Source organism: Phalangium opilio, unplaced genomic scaffold (assembly GCF_054372755.1).
Source record: "Phalangium opilio isolate 3A_F unplaced genomic scaffold, DU_Popi_V2 ptg000052l_1, whole genome shotgun sequence".
NCBI classification, from domain to species: Eukaryota; Metazoa; Arthropoda; class Arachnida; order Opiliones; family Phalangiidae; genus Phalangium; species Phalangium opilio.
Window position 1 is genome coordinate 33,744 of NW_028324171.1, and position 16,010 is coordinate 49,753.

General features: G+C 35.1%; 1 protein-coding gene across 3 annotated transcripts; it reads left to right on the forward strand.

The window, feature by feature from the left end:
- The first annotated feature begins 831 nt into the window (after nt 1–831).
- LOC149673341 (uncharacterized) lies at nt 832–2,321 on the forward strand. 3 transcript variants are annotated; one of them, XR_016367079.1, is made up of 9 exons: nt 832–1,078; nt 1,151–1,195; nt 1,266–1,328; nt 1,421–1,471; nt 1,545–1,610; nt 1,705–1,740; nt 1,813–1,863; nt 1,932–2,003; nt 2,070–2,321. XR_016367079.1 is itself a non-coding variant. In XM_089840087.1 (8 exons), the coding sequence occupies exons 1-8, from the start codon at nt 970–972 to the stop codon at nt 1,937–1,939; spliced, it is 432 nt and encodes a 143-aa protein (XP_089696213.1). In that variant the 5' UTR covers nt 832–969; the 3' UTR covers nt 1,940–2,321. The 3 variants fall into 3 exon arrangements, 2 of the variants coding, with proteins under 2 accessions (XP_089696213.1, XP_089696214.1); XM_089840087.1 differs by having other exon boundaries at nt 1,929–2,321; XM_089840088.1 differs by having other exon boundaries at nt 1,932–2,321.
- Nucleotides 2,322–16,010: the final 13,689 nt, after the last annotated feature.

The window sequence follows — 16,010 nt, forward strand, 5'->3', positions numbered from 1 at the left end:
CAATTTACGCGAGGAAGCTGGGCTACTGCTTGGCGTTCAATGCGCCTAGATTACTAGGCTTCAAGTAACCTGGCCTCTATGTCTGAAAACTGTATATAAGCACATATGACCTATTTAGTTTTTTTAACGATAAAACAGGCATTAACTATCGGCAAGTTGGTTTTACGCTTCAGATACGCCAGTCGAAGAAGTGGCACAAAAACAAACGAAACAAACAAAAAAACGCCCTTCATGAAGGCTTATTGGATTTGAAAGAGAAAATAAATTTTAATACTAAGTAATTCTTAGTATTTCTAAAAATGGGCATGCCGGTTATTATTATCCTGTAGAAAATGGAAGAACATAAAACAACACTAAAAGAAGAAATGGAGCAAGTGGAGCAAGGCCTTATAAAATTGAAACTAGAAATTGAAAATTTGAAATCAATTATTAAACAAAAAAGACAATGACTTCGTAGCGGAGACGTTAAGGGAAAAATTCCCACAGAATTTTAGTGGCAGAGTGTCGTATTTATTTGAATCATTACCAATATTAGCACAACTTCAAGAAGAATTAAAAGGAAACACTTTTGCAGACACATTAAAAGAATAAAATAATTAAAGTACGGTAAGACATATTGAACACCATTTTAAAAACTATTTTTAAATCTATGACTATCCAAAACACTTTAAGATAATTGTTAACAAGCTCTTCATTTTCACCATTTTAAAAACTATTTTTAAATCTATGACTATCCAAAACACTTTAAGATAATTGTTAACAAGCTCTTCATTTTCAAAGTATTAAACGTAAGTGTACAAAATAAAGTTTACGGTAAACTAGGCCGCGCATTATAATTGAATAAGCTACGAACCTATTATAGAAATAAAAAGGCGCGGCGTAGTTTGCCACCTTGATGTTTGACACTTTGGAAAACCTAAAATGTTTAACGCGTTTAGTTGATAAATTTTTAACAAAAACGATAAAGAAATGGTTCGGGACCATTGTGTTCCAACTTTAAAATTATTGTTAATGATCACTTATTTTACAGCCAACGTATTTCTTGAGTCAAGTACAAAGGAAGTTGCAAACGCTGACGGTAATCTATAAAACTGGTTACGTTACAATTATACTACAACTATAAATTCGATAATGTTTTTTAATGTTATAGTAGACACATTGGCCGATTATGATGGACACGCCACGAACGTTCAAGGTAAAAAATACTACAAAAATAAATGGTTTCGTTACGATTATTTAAAAGTTAATAATGGAATTTTTTTCAGTGGACAATGTAGGAAAATTAGTGTCACAGACTGACGAAAACTTAAGAGCAACGAATGGTCGAGGTTATATATAATGAATGATTGCTTTACGATTATACTATAGCCTTAAAAATATTCAAAGTTATTAATATTTAAATTTTTGGTGGTCCAATTAGGGATATCAAGAAGAGAAAATGAAAATATTTTAAACACAATTAACGTTCAAGGTGATATATAGTAAATAGTTGCGTAAAAACTACACTATAACTTTAAAGTTACTAATAATTAATAATTTTTCAGAGAAGAATATTGGAGAATTGAGGACAGATGAGATAGGCGAAAATTTGAGAAGAACTAATGATGAAGGTAATAACTGATAAATGATTGTGTTACTATTATACTAAAACGTCTTTTTAAAATTTATTATTAAATAAATTTCATTATTTCCCCACAAATTAAGAGACTTCCGAAAATTTGAAAACAACTAATTATCAAGGTAATACATGATAAATGATTGTGTTACGTTTATTTATTGTAATAATATTTCATTTTTTGTTCGACAAATTAGGAGAATCAACGTCAGAAATATATGATAATATCAACGCGTCTAACGATGAAGGTGATATACAGTAAATGTTAAGATTATACTATAACTTATCATTCGTAAATAAAATTTCTTTTTAGTAGAAAAGTAAGAAAACTCTGAAGAAATATTGAAGGAGGACCGCTAAATTTTTGAAGCAATGAATGAGGCCGGTGGTTAGTCTAACAAGTTTGGAGTCATTTGAATATATAATTTTATATACGTGAAACATAAATTTCCAGTTTGCAATTGGGATTATGTGGGTAGTTTGAAACGATTGCAAACGAGGAAGACGAAGATGGAGAGCCAGAAGCTAAAAAATTTAAAGAAGACCTTTATGAATATGTTGAAAAACTATTTTTAAAAAATTTAATTCATGTTTAGAGATACGAAAGCACAAATACTAGTTAAGAGACTTTCAGGATTTTTTGAGGACAACGTTCACCGAATAATGTGTATGTAAATAGTATGAATCCTTTTATCATATTTAAACCTTAAAATAAAGAAAAATATTTCATTTGAAAAATATTATAAAAGATTTAATAATTTTAAAAAACAAAAATGTTTCTTAAAAGAATTTTTTTCATAAGATTGAAAACATTTTTATGTAAATGATTCTCTAAAAATATCAAAAAAAGTAGGATTTCCTAGAAAGAATTTTGAAATAAAAATTAAAAAGAGAGTTTCCTAAATAAAATTTAAAAGTGATAAAAATAAAGTTCCTGTGAAAAATATTTTTATGTAAAATCCCAAAGCGTAAAATTATTTTAATATCAAATTAAAAAAAACTGTACGGACACAATAATGTATATGTAAATAGTATGAATCCTTTCATCATATTTAAACCATAAAAAAACGATAAGATTTCATTTATAAAAGATTTAATAACTTTAAAAAAGGAAAATTTTTCTTAAAAGATTGTTTTCATAAGATTGAAAAATGATATGTAAATGATTCTCTAAAAATTTCAAAAAATGTAGGATTTTATAGAAACATATTTCCTAATTAAAAATTAAAACTTGAAAAAAGGGAGTTTCCCTAATAAAATATTTCTGTAAATAAAATTTAATAGTTATAAAAACAAAGTTCCTGTGAAAAATATTTTTTATGTAAAATCCAAAAGCATAAAAATATTTTTAATATCAAATTAAAAAAAAATTGTACTGAAAAATATTTTTTAAATAAATTTTAAAAATTTTAAAAAAGTAACAATTTTTCGAGAAAAATATATTTTTAAATAAAATATAGAAATTGAAATGAGTGAGTTGTTCTAAAAATTTTTTTTAGTAAGCCAGAAATTTTATTTCACTTTTCTCTTTAATATTGAAAAAATGGTTCGCCTTCAGGAGCATTGCACCCGACTGACTCAGAACCTGAGTCAGAAGGCGTTCCTGATGAGCCAACGCTTCCACAAGAGTCGCCTCATACCAGTCCACGATGTTACACTTTAAGAGACTGGGCCTGTGCCAGTCCTAGCCCTCCTCGTCCAACTGCTCTAGCGAAGACGCCTTCCGCACAACTTCGTCCACGTATCGAATCTCATACTGGTCCTTACGACGATCATGGTCCTGTTTCACCACAGCCTGATCCGAGTTCGGCACCACAGTATGTTCCACCACCGGATCTGGGAGGCCCTGCCCGGATTACGCCCATCAGGCTGCAACGAAAACGTCCTGCCACTTCTTCGTCGACTTCAACGGACTGGGAAGTCTCTCCCAAGTTGGCTCGAGTTGGTAGTATCTCTGATATATCGGAAGCTACTACCTTGGATATTGTTAATGAAGATCCTGCACCTGAGGATGACGTCTCGGCAACTGTTGCAGCGTCTCTCCCTCAGCTTCTTCTACAATATCCTCTCCTTACCGCTCGAACCATAAGCCCATTTCGACATGGTTACATCAGAGAAGTAGTGCAGCGGCGGATAGTTCAGCCGGGTGGTCCAGAGCGAGATACATACTATTATGCACCTCAGCCTCACCGGATCAAGTTAAGATCACGGAACGACGTGGCGAAGTATCTATGGAGTTACCTGAACCCTCAACTAGCCATTGAGGACTTTGATTTTTCTCGATGAGCGATTTATGCACCTCCTTGGGAAATAACCAGGATGGCTCGGTAAATTGCCCATATTAATTCCATTTTATACATTTACGGACGTGCTGCATCTTCATGACGATGAGGAACTGGATGATGGACCCGTGTCCGTAAGAACGGACGTATTAATTATAGCAGCAAGACCGCCGGTTTCGACACGTGAAGTATCAGTCACCACCTCTGACGCCCCGCATGTGGAGACCGTCCAGGTCCGTTGACATTTTTCGTCCAACCCCCATCCCAGAAACCAGTCGGCATCACCGCCGCTGCCTCTTCCCGTTTCGAACGAAACATTGGATGTCGTCCCTGCGCCCACCATTCCATCTGCTGGGCAGGAACAGCCACCGGCTTGGCAGGTGAGCCCTCCGCATTTGCCGCTGTTAAACAGTTATTGTGCTTTGGCGGGTAGAGGAACAGTCGTGGGCCCAGCCTACCAGCGCATAGTACGTCCTGGTGTCGTTCCGGCACTTGCTGGAGTGCCTTCTCGGCGTATTTCTCGAGGGGCACTCCTGCGACGGTTGGCGACACCGTCTCCACCACCTCAAACATCTTCTGTTGCGTTATTGCCGACTCCTCCTCCTCCGTCACGCCAAGTTCTGGCATTATTGCCTACCCCGGCAATGCCATTGAATTTGACGGCCCATTTGACCCCCCGAACCAATTCGGGTGGGTTAACCTGTTATCGGTGTGGGTGCCCGCACCACGTGCGGGATTGCCCTTATAGGAGGCGGATAGACCGCAAGAACGTATTCCTTCCCTCGGGAAGAAAGTTCTTTCACCCATACTAAGCGTCCAGTAGGGATTAGGAATGTCCTTTCTTAATGTGTGGGGGGATGTAGCGGATAGCTACACTTGGGCCTTCACAAACAACACAATAACATTATAGACTTACCCATTCAGGCTCCAAATTATATAAACTTAACCCTAGGCCTATATCCATCCTAATAAGATGGAGTCTCTAGCTAGAGGGAGCTCTATGCACTACTTGGGCGCCCCCTTGTCTAGATGGCCGGAACTAGAGATAAGGGGAAAGTATATATAGCCTGAACAGCCTCAGGAACTGAGTTGTGTAGTTAGTTAGTCCGTAGAGGTACTTAGTCCAGACACCTGTTCACATGGCTCTTAATATCTCTGTAAGTGTATAATTTTTGTAACGGGCATTCCCTACTGGCGCTTCCCAATTGTAAGTAGCTCATTATTTTATTACTAAAGTTAACCAACTCCATAAGTAAATATTTTTCCATGTACAATTACTAACCTAAAATAGACCTGGAACCAATAAAAGAGATAGAATTTATGCCACCTAATTATGTCTCATTATTTCTTGCCCTGCGAACCATAGCTTTTTAAGCGAATCGGTTACAATGTTATTACCGTTATTAACGTTAATTATGTCATTACCGTTATTAACGTTAATTATATCATTACCATTATTAACGTTAATTATATCATTAACGTTAATTATATCATTACCGTTATTAACGTTATTAATATCATTAATAGTAATAAATAAACATTGAATTGAATAATTAATATTAATAAATTTTATTTTATTTTCAATTAACAAGGCCTTGCCAAAAAAGCAGGAGGGCGACAAAACACCTTTTTAGCCGGAGAAATAGATGGCATCTTCCAAATAATCGAATCCGTTGAAGTAATGAGGAGAGACAACATTATAAACAACATAAACTTAGAGGATGCTACCACTGTGGCCCTACGAACAGTAACCTGGCAGAAATTCAGTTTATTTTTTGGGCCTCAGTGGATGTCTACTCTTCGGCTATTTGACGATCGAAAATATATGAATTCAACAAAGAAAGGGCCACAAGCTCCAAGAGGACGTGGTGGGAGGGGCCGAGGAAGGGGGCCATTTCGGGTTAGCCCCATACTGAGATAAAAACTTGTTTTTTTCAATGAATAAAATATAAAAAAGTTGTAGTCAATCATCTTGGTGTCTTATTAAATCCTACATTTTCATAATGACCTATAAAAGATTATTATATTTACACGCAAAATCTATTAGATTTAACCTTTCACATTTATAATAAATCTAAATAAATAATAAGATTCCTTCCAATTCAACTTATAGGTACCAATAATATTTAACACCCAACGAAATTGCTGTATATTCAAGGGCAATTAAGATTAAGTAAAATTCAAATGTTGTAGGCCCCATATATTTGAGAATAATTGCTCGCAATTAACTTTATTTGTGTTTAGAATAATAATCGCAATCTCAAATGTATATGTACTAACTTAGATTGAATTCCAACCAAAATTAAGTGAAATGAAAGCGTTTTGATAAAATAGTGTCTCGAAGACAACCAGGTTATGTAAAATTCAAAAGTTGTAGACACCCAGGTTATGTAAAATTCAAAAGTTGTAGATACCATATATTTGAGAGTAATTGCTCAGAATTAACTTTAAATCGCGTTTAAATTAATCAGCGCAATCTCAAATGTATATGTACCAACTTAGATTGAATTCCATCCAAAATTAAGTGAAATGAAAGCGTTTTGATAAAATAGTGTCTCGTAGGCACCCAGGTTATGTAAAATTTAAAAGTTGTAGTGTCTCGTATATTTGAGAATATTTCCTCGCAATTAACATTAAATTGTGTTTAAATTGAGCACCACATTCATAAGACACATTATCAAATTAGATTTCATTAGTTTAATAGTTTTGTTAAATAATCGCATTTTGGACAGTTCAAACCCCTGTGGCCGTGGTTTTCCTTTAGCAATATTTTGAAGGCACCCTAAGCGTAGGTTGAATTGGCACAATTTACTTTATATAGTGTTTAATTTGAACGTTCAAATAGCATTATAATCCAAGCTAGATTTAATATCATACTTAATTAACTTCAATATTCACACTTTGGTAAAATTCTTACCCCGACAGACAAGATTACGAAAGTCTTGTTGCCTTCCTCAGTTTAAGTATGATTACTACTCGTAATTAACTTTTAATTGCGTTTAAATTGAACACCGCATTCATTCAACATAATGTACCCAATTATGTTTAATTTCTTGGACAATTAAGTTAAATAATATCATTTTGGTAAAATTTTCTTTCATAATTAAATCTTGTAGACACAACTCAATTTGCCGCCATTAAGTATTATTTGTAATAAAAAATTGAGTACCGGTGAATTAAAACTTTACGTACCAAATTAGATTTAATTTCAGCCATAATTAACTGAAATAAACATATTTGGTAAAATTCCAACCCCAATAGGCGCTCTTCCCAATAATATGATAGGAGGGATAATTTAACAATGATAGTTAAATATTAATTTCCTCAGGACCTTCTGACAATCTTGAGCAAATTCAGAGCATATATATTTATAATTAAAGGCAGGAAACTGTTGAAAACGGTACTGTATTTAAAATAAACAGAAAACGACTACAATAGTAGTTTTACTACTGTAGGCATTTGTAGGCACCCTTTTTAAATTTGTAAAATAGTGTTGGCCAAAAGTACTAAATTTGTAATCGGCAGGATTTTTGTACTTCAATTTTATGTTTTTACTTAAATCTGTGAAAGCTGGCTCTTTAATGCAAGGCTCAGTTTAGAGGTACTTTGGCTCTCCTTTTTAAATTTTTCCAAGAAAAACGTACACAATTTGTACTTAGGATTATAAAATTAACCGAAAATGCTGTTGAAAACAGATAACGGTTTTATCGCTTGTAAATAAAGCGTTTTGGACCTCCTATTAAAGGGTATGAGAAGCTTCGTTTGAAAAACCTCTGATTTATATAGCAAAAGATAGAATTAATTACTGTGAATTCAAAAATATCAAGCTTTTAATTCTCCGATTTCTAGTTATTTGGCAATATGCATTTGAAAATGCTTCATATGAAATTATTTAAAATCCACTTTTTAAAAGTTTTTAAGAAAGGCTACAACGTTTTCTTGTTTTTGTCGTCACGCACGCGAGATGGTGCCACTCTCTCCGCTATCAAAGCATAGACAGAGCACGAGACGGGTATAGCTCGCGCTCGCGCTCGCTCGTATAGGTTTGCCTGTGTGATGTCATAAACCAACCGAACAAGCTGACAAGACAAAATAAGTTATATATCGAAGCTGGTGATTTTCCAATGGATTTTAAAAATAGAAACTTTGGTTCAATTATATTAAAAACTTTATATTTTGAAAGTAGAGACTTGAAAGTGTAATATAATACCACTTTCGTGCTATAATATGATATGAAATTGTAAATTCCCATACCCTTTAAGAATCGTGTTTGGCTGAATCGCGCTAAAAAGGTTTTTCAAAAGCTGTAAAAAAACCTATGCGAAAGGAACGTGCGAAGGTCCCAGACGCCAAACAGATTCTGGCCGGGATAATTTTGCCGCTCGCCGGCGAGTGGTAGAGCCGAGAAAATTAATGAAGGGAGTGGAAGGTTTTGCCTCTGACATTGCATATGACGCTGGATCTCTAACGAGCGGGCGAGCCTAGAGTCAACTATCAGGTTAACACCTCTCATATCAAAAACCTACCGGAACTGGTCTGTAACTTCTGATCATTTGGTTTTTAGACCGTCTTTCTAAGTAAGTTTTCTTGAATTCTCTCTGGTGGGAGAGCTTCAGAAAATATCATCCATAGCAAAATTCGTGGACGCTTAGCGGCATCTTGGTTTTCATTCAATACAACACTTTCTGTAAACCCTTTTCAAGTATTCCCCCCTAATAAACATAAGTGAATGAATTCAAGTCTATTTCATAAATTCCTTTAATGACCATTAGAGTCGAGATTACTATAGTGTTTGGAAACGTTTCATAATTGTTCTAGAAAACTAATTCGATTTAATCATACCTGCCTTTGGGGGTTAAGGACATGTAGGATTTGATACCTGCCTTTGGGGGCTGCTAATATCTGGGATTTGAAACCTGCCGTTGGGGGCTGCTAATATCTGGGATTTGAAACGTCCCGTTCGGGGCTGCTAATATCTGGGATTTGAAACTTCCAGTTCGGGGCTGCTAATATCTAGATCGCTTTTCTATAAAGATGATGCAGGGAAATTTGATGAATTTACCACTAACACCGGATTCAACAAACGCGCCAAATTCGCGCAAGAAGGTGTTATAGATTTGATTGGTATTGTCAACAGAATCGCTTCATTCCAAACTTAATTGACGTCAACTTCAAATTTATAAAAAGCTCCAACGAATTCTGTTTGCATACGGATGGAACTAAATGTAAAGTCGTTTTAAACCGCGCCTCAATGTTCATAAGAAGAGTTAAGTTAACCAATGAAATAATGATAGCCCACGCCAAAACCTTGGAAATTAGTACAATGAAATACCCCATCATTCGAACAGAATGTAATTCGTTTTCAATCTCTCAGGAAAACAAGATGGTCGTCAAAGACAATCTGTTCAATGGTCAATTACCGAATAAGATAGTTATTAGACTCGTAAATCAATACACGTTTTTGGAGGATTATAAAATGTCATCTTTCAACTTTAAAAATTATTCGTTAAGTCAAATCGCCTTGTATGTTGATGGTTCTTGTACACCTCACAAACCCTTAAACCCCAATTTTAAAGATAATCTATACATAAGATCGTACGCTAATCTATTTCTTCAAACCGGTCAATGGAATATCGATGAAGGAAATTTCATTGGACGTGATGAATTTGCCAACGGAAACGCTCTATTCGTCTTTAATTTAACCCCCGATCTCAATTGCAGTTCCGTGGAATGTTTTAATCTTTTAAAGAATGGTAGTGTTAGACTAAAACTGAAATTTAGTGAAGCGTTACCTGAAACGGTTAGAGTCATTTATTATTCGGAATATCAATCTCTAGTGGAAATAGACAAAAATAGGGCTGTTTTACTTGATCAAACTCAAAAAATAAAATAAATGGACTCTCATCAGCTTCAAAGGATCCTAAAGAGTGATACACACACCAAAAATCTATTCAGAGGAGTTTTCCCAGCAGACCGACTTCCAAAGACATTGAAAACATTGCTGTTCTTATTTATCGTGAATACCGACACTTCCAAAGGGAACAGTGAACACTGGTGTGTAATATACAATCAAGAAAGAAGAACACGGAGTTTTTCGAGAGCTACGGAAACCCGCCTGATTTATTTAAATTTAACTACTTTATAGAAAGAAACAGTTTAACTGTAACATATAATTCACGCCAATTACAAGGGGATTTTACTCAGACTTGTGGCGGGTACTGCGTATATTTTGCGCTTAATCGATGCAGAGGAGTAAAAATGCTTCAAATACTGAAAAGATTTTCTGTAAACAAAAATGTTAATGATTGTAAGACATCTGTATTTATGTTTAAGAAATATTCAATAAATATGACATAGATATTTTATTAAACACATCTTTCTTTATTAATATCAATCCAATTATGGCCGTAAAGGTGCATTTTCATGCTCGCTTGTAGCGGGCAAAACACACTAAACATCCGCTGTCGCTACACGCTTGAGTCGTTTTCATGCTCGCGAAAGCAAAAATATTCCGCTGAAAGTTTAAAGCTTAAGCGGATTTTCTCTCTCCGCGCCGATCAAATCGAAACAGATATTTCCCGCTTTAGCTTTTCAAATCCGCTAAAGCTCAACACCACGTGACTTATTTCAGCCATTCAGAGCGATTCTAAGATATAGGTTTTGGCCTCCCCGCACAGACATGGCGCCATCTGGTAACAAATGAGCAAGCATGAAAATAAAAAAACGCGTATAGCGGAAGCGGAAATCCCAATAATCTAGCTGTCAAAAATGCCCGCGAAATTTGAAAGCTTACGCCGGATTTGCCCGCTACTAGCGAGCATGAAAATGCGCCTTAAGAAAGTGTACGTATTCCACCTCCTAAAATATATCGCTTGTTATCACACGGATTGAGCGAAATTTTATTTTGTGTTATTGTGAAAAGTTCATGTTTAGAACTCATTATACGTACGCTTCATAGAATTAACTGAAATAGTTGAATAAACACTCCCGATAATCAGTATGGTGCATATGTTTCTTTACTACACGTTTCGAAATTCCATTTAACGTCTTTTTTCACCCTTTTGAGACGAAATACTATAAACTTTAGGACGTAGGCCGACCCACTCTTGGATCGGTGTTCCTTCATTTTTCCTAGTGCTGTGCGAGTACTCGATAAGACTCGAGTACTCGACTCGATACTCGATAAGAAATTTTCTGAGACTCGAAAACGTTTCGAGTATCAAACCAAGGCTCGATAAATACTCGAACCTGCTTTTGGAAGGCCTTTAACTCTGAAAATTGGATGTAGTAGCTATAAAAATCCACTAGAAAGTCACGTTTATTGGTTAACAGACGTATGTTAGTGCTTATTGGGTAGTTTAGATCATAATGCCTGTGTAATGTAGTAGGGTAGTAGCTCCTATTTGGTTCAATAATGGAAGTAAAAGTAATAAAATACAGTTAATAATAGCGTTGACTATTAAAATTATACTTTTATTTTTTAATTTATTTCTTTTTTTTAAGTTCAGCTTAGAAATTTTCGTTTGGGACTTTTGCGCGAAGGATAATAAAGGCTAGTGGCTAAGGTGAGGAATGAGTTTCCGAAGAAGATATTGATGAGGAATTAGTTTGTTAAATTTAAAGGGAAGAATTTTATCCAAGATTTCTACAGGGCCGGTAGGCCCTTGTAGATATGACTTGATACTCTTTTGTAACGTTAAAGCAAAATTCACATGCTTTTGCCAATTTTCCTATGGAGATGAACATGGGGTTTTTCGTGATATTTAGCCACCTCTAACCGAAAAACTAGAGCGAAGTTACTCTTCGGAATACTCTTAATTTAACAATTAAGTATTCAGGGTGTGCGATCGGCTAGTCTAATCACAAACAATTAAGTCTAAGTATGTTAATTTTAGTTAATTACGGAAGTACAGCTCTTGAGTTAAACGTCAGGTTAACCTGTTAGCGCGCTGATACCCATTTCTTCAATTTTCAAGCATATTGAGAACAAGGGAGGGCCTAGGTTTGTGCCTAATAACAAGTTAAGTTGACATTTTCAGTTTGATTCATTCTGTGGAAGTTGAACCATGGAGCCTGAATCTTAAATAGATACAGGCTCCATGGTTGAACTTGTTTTTGAGCAGTCGACGCTTGTTTAGTATTTTACCGGCTTAAAATATTTATTTCATTTTATAAATTTTCTGTAACACTCTTGCTAAGAAACACTTTGCTATCAGGTCGAAATTTTGTTTAATAAAGCAATCCAGGTATAAAACTAAAGGTAATTGATTTCATTATATTATAAGATATTGGTTTTTGGATGTTCTTTAAGACCAAGGCCTAGGTTATTTATGTATTGTATTTGTATATATTCTTGATTCTCGGAGTCGGGACTCGGGAGAACCCAGTTACACTTACCCAGCTTCCGAGCCTCCAGTGTCGTCTAGTTTGGCTTACGCTCTCGTGTTTTTAAGCTGAAGGTTATGTTGCAACGTTTTTGGTTTACAGACTTGGATAATTTTAATAATAGTGATGCTTCTTGATCTTTACTCTTTAGGATAGTAAGAGTATGTTGTAGAAAAAGAGCTGCTACTTGAAGGACTTATCTTTATTTTATTTTAGAAGTATTATTAAAATTTCAGAAGCTCCGCAACCGTTACAATAACTGTTTCTATAGCAGTTAATTCAACATTCATTTGAGGTATACAGGGTTTTAGTATTTGTTAATCTCACTAAAATGCTACTAATTCAGAAGGTGTGTGGTATAACTCCTGAAACTCAACCAATGTAGAGGACGACATCATTCGTTAAAAGAATTCTTTCCTGTTGCAACAAACCGTATATAATATTTCGTTTTATAAATTATTTGTTACCAAGAGTGGATTGTTTAATTCAGAAATATAAGTAACAGTGGTGCTGGTTAATCCAGGAGAACATTGTCTTTACGTAATTTAATTAGTCAAATAAATTCCATGTGGAGATTTTTTTCAACGTAACCATGTGGGAAACAGAGGGTTACGTTTGCTTTTTCCACAGTCCTCATTGCCATTTGTTTATTTGTCAGAATTGCTTTGAATTGTTTAGGTATTTGATTTAATTACTGGTATTTAAGCGAAACTATGGAATCACATCATTCATTAACATTGTAATCTTTGTAGTGATCCCTTGTAACGAGCTCCCCGTTACAACATATTTTATTGTTAATCTTCACGTTACCGCAAATTGGAACTAATCAAAAACTCATCTAAACAAGCTCAATTTATAAGCTAAATCAATACTGCCAAACCACAATGTTTCATTAATTTCAACTCAATTAAGTATAATTAGGGTGAATTTAAACATAATATATACATATTTTGGATAAAAACTCGAATAACTTTTAAATGAACTACTTAATTAATATTAAAACTGTATAGCTGTTGATAAAGCCCCATATTTCTATTTCACACTTAAGTTAATTTCAATTATCTTCAAAGTACATTAATAAGCTCGAAATTCAAAAGTTTATAGTAAAATAAGAATCAAAAACTCCACTAAAGATGCTATTAAGATGAATTATTTATTGACATTCATTTTAGAGCCTAATCAAGATATACCTTTAAATTGATTTTAATCAAGATATACCTTTAAATTGAACTTATTCAAGATATACCTTTAAATTGAAATTAATCAAGATATACCTTTAAATTGAACTTAATCAAGATATACCTTTAAATTGAACTTAATCAAGATATACCTTTAAATTGAACTTACTCAAGATATACCTTTAAATTGAACTTAATCAAGATATACCTTCAAATTGAAATTAATCAAGATATACCTTTAAATTGAACTTAATCAAGATATACCTTTAAATTGAACTTAATCAAGATATACCTTTAAATTGAACTTAATCAAGATATACCTTTAAATTGAACTTAATCAAGATATACCTTCAAATTGAACTTAATCAAGATATACCTTTAAATTGAACTTAATCAAGATATACCTTTAAATTAAACTTAATCAAGATATACCTTTAAATTAAACTTAATCAAGATATACCTTTAAATTAAACTTAATCAAGATATACCTTTAAATTAAACTTAATCAAGATATACCTTTAAACTAAACTTAATCGAGATAAACCTTTAAATTAAACTTAATCGAGATAAACCTAAAAACTAAACTTAATCGAGATAAACCTAAAAACTAAATTTAATCGAGATAAACCTGAAAACTAAACTTAATCGAGATAAACCTTTAAACTAAACTTAATCGAGATTGACCTTTAAACTAAACTTAATCGAGATAAACCTTTAAACTAAACTTAATCGAGATAAACCTTTAAACTAAACTTAATCGAGATAGACCTTTAAACTAAACTTAATCGAGAGAGACCTTTAAACTAAACTTAATCGAGATAGACCTTTTAACTAAATATTCCTAAATATTCTACTATTTGAAACGTTTCTTGGAGGCTGCAAATATCTGGGATTTGAAACGTTTCTTGGAGGCTGCAAATATCTGGGATTTGAAACGTTTCTTGGGGGCTGCAAATATCTGGGATTTGAAACGTTTCTTGGGGGCTGCAAATATCTGGGATTTGAAACGTTTCTTGGGGGCTACAAATATCTGAGATTTGAAACGTTTCTTGGGGGCTGCAAATATCTGGGATTTGAAACGTTTCTTTGGGGGCTGCAAATATCTGGGATTTGAAACGTTTCTTGGGGGCTGCAAATATCTGGGATTTGAAACGTTTCTTGGGGGCTGCAAATATGTGGGATTTGAAACGTTTCTTGGGGGCTGCAAATATGTGGGATTTGAAACGTGCCCTTGGGGGCTGCAAATATCTGGGATTTGAAACGTTTCATGGGGGCTGCAAATATCTGCGATTTGAAACGTTTCTTGGGGGTTGCAAATATCTGGGATTTGAAACGTTTCTTGGAGGCTGCAAATATCTGGGATTTGAAACGTTTCTTGGAGGCTGCAAATATCTGGGATTTGAAACGTTTCTTGGGGGCTGCAAATATCTGGGATTTGAAACGTTTCTTGGGGGCTGCAAATATCTGGGATTTGAAACGTTTCTTGGGGGCTACAAATATCTGAGATTTGAAACGTTTCTTGGGGGCTGCAAATATCTGGGATTTGAAACGTTTCTTTGGGGGCTGCAAATATCTGGGATTTGAAACGTTTCTTGGGGGCTGCAAATATCTGGGATTGGAAACGTTTCTTGGGGGCTGCAAATATCTGAGATTTGAAACGTTTCTTGGGGGCTGCAAATATCTGGGATTTGAAACGTTTCTTTGGGGGCTGCAAATATCTGGGATTTGAAACGTTTCTTGGGGGCTGCAAATATCTGGGATTTGAAACGTGCCCTTGGGGGCTGCAAATATCTGGGATTTGAAACGTTTCTTGGGGGCTGCAAATATCTGGGATTTGAAACATGCCCTTGGGGGCTGCAAATATCTGGGATTTGAAACTTGCCGTTTGTCGCTGCAAATATCTGGGATTTGAAACGTTTCTTGGGGGCTGCAAATATCTGGGATTTGAAACGTTTCTTGGGGGCTGCAAATATCTGGGATTTGAAACGTTTCTTGGGGGCTGCAAATATCTGGGATTTGAAACGTTTCTTGGGGGCTGCAAATATCTGGGATTTGAAACGTTTCTTGGGGGCTGCAAATATCTGGGATTTGAAACGTTTCTTGGGGGCTGCAAATATGTGGGATTTGAAACGTTTCTTGGGGGCTGCAAATATGTGGGATTTGAAACGTGCCCTTGGGGGCTGCAAATATCTGGGATTTGAAACGTTTCTTGGGGGCTGCAAATATCTGGGATTTGAAACGTTTCTTGGGGGCTGCAAATATCTGGGATTTGAAACGTGCCCTTGGGGGCTGCAAATATCTGGGATTTGAAACGTTTCTTGGGGGCTGCAAATATCTGGGATTTGAAACGTTTCTTGGGGGCTGCAAATATCTGGGATTTGAAACGTTTCTTTGGGGCTGCAAATATCTTGGATTTGAAACATTGGCCTCGGCCTCCTTTGAATCTACGATGGAGCTCTTTTCGCTGGGGGCGTAATCGGAAACGTTCAGAGACATGTATTCAAAAGGGTCGTTCTCCGCCTCGTTTTGTTGACACGCGTTATCTAGAAT

What these genes read in the sequence shown, in the direction of transcription:
- LOC149673341 (XM_089840087.1), top strand. Translation starts at nt 970, where the DNA reads ATGGTTCGGGACCATTGTGTTCCAACTTTAAAATTATTGTTAATGATC. An exon ending in ACACGCCACGAACGTTCAAG is followed by an intron (nt 1,196 to 1,265) that starts GTAAAAAATACT and finishes AATTTTTTTCAG; the next exon opens with TGGACAATGTAGGAAAATTA. An exon ending in AAACACAATTAACGTTCAAG is followed by an intron (nt 1,472 to 1,544) that starts GTGATATATAGT and finishes ATAATTTTTCAG; the next exon opens with AGAAGAATATTGGAGAATTG.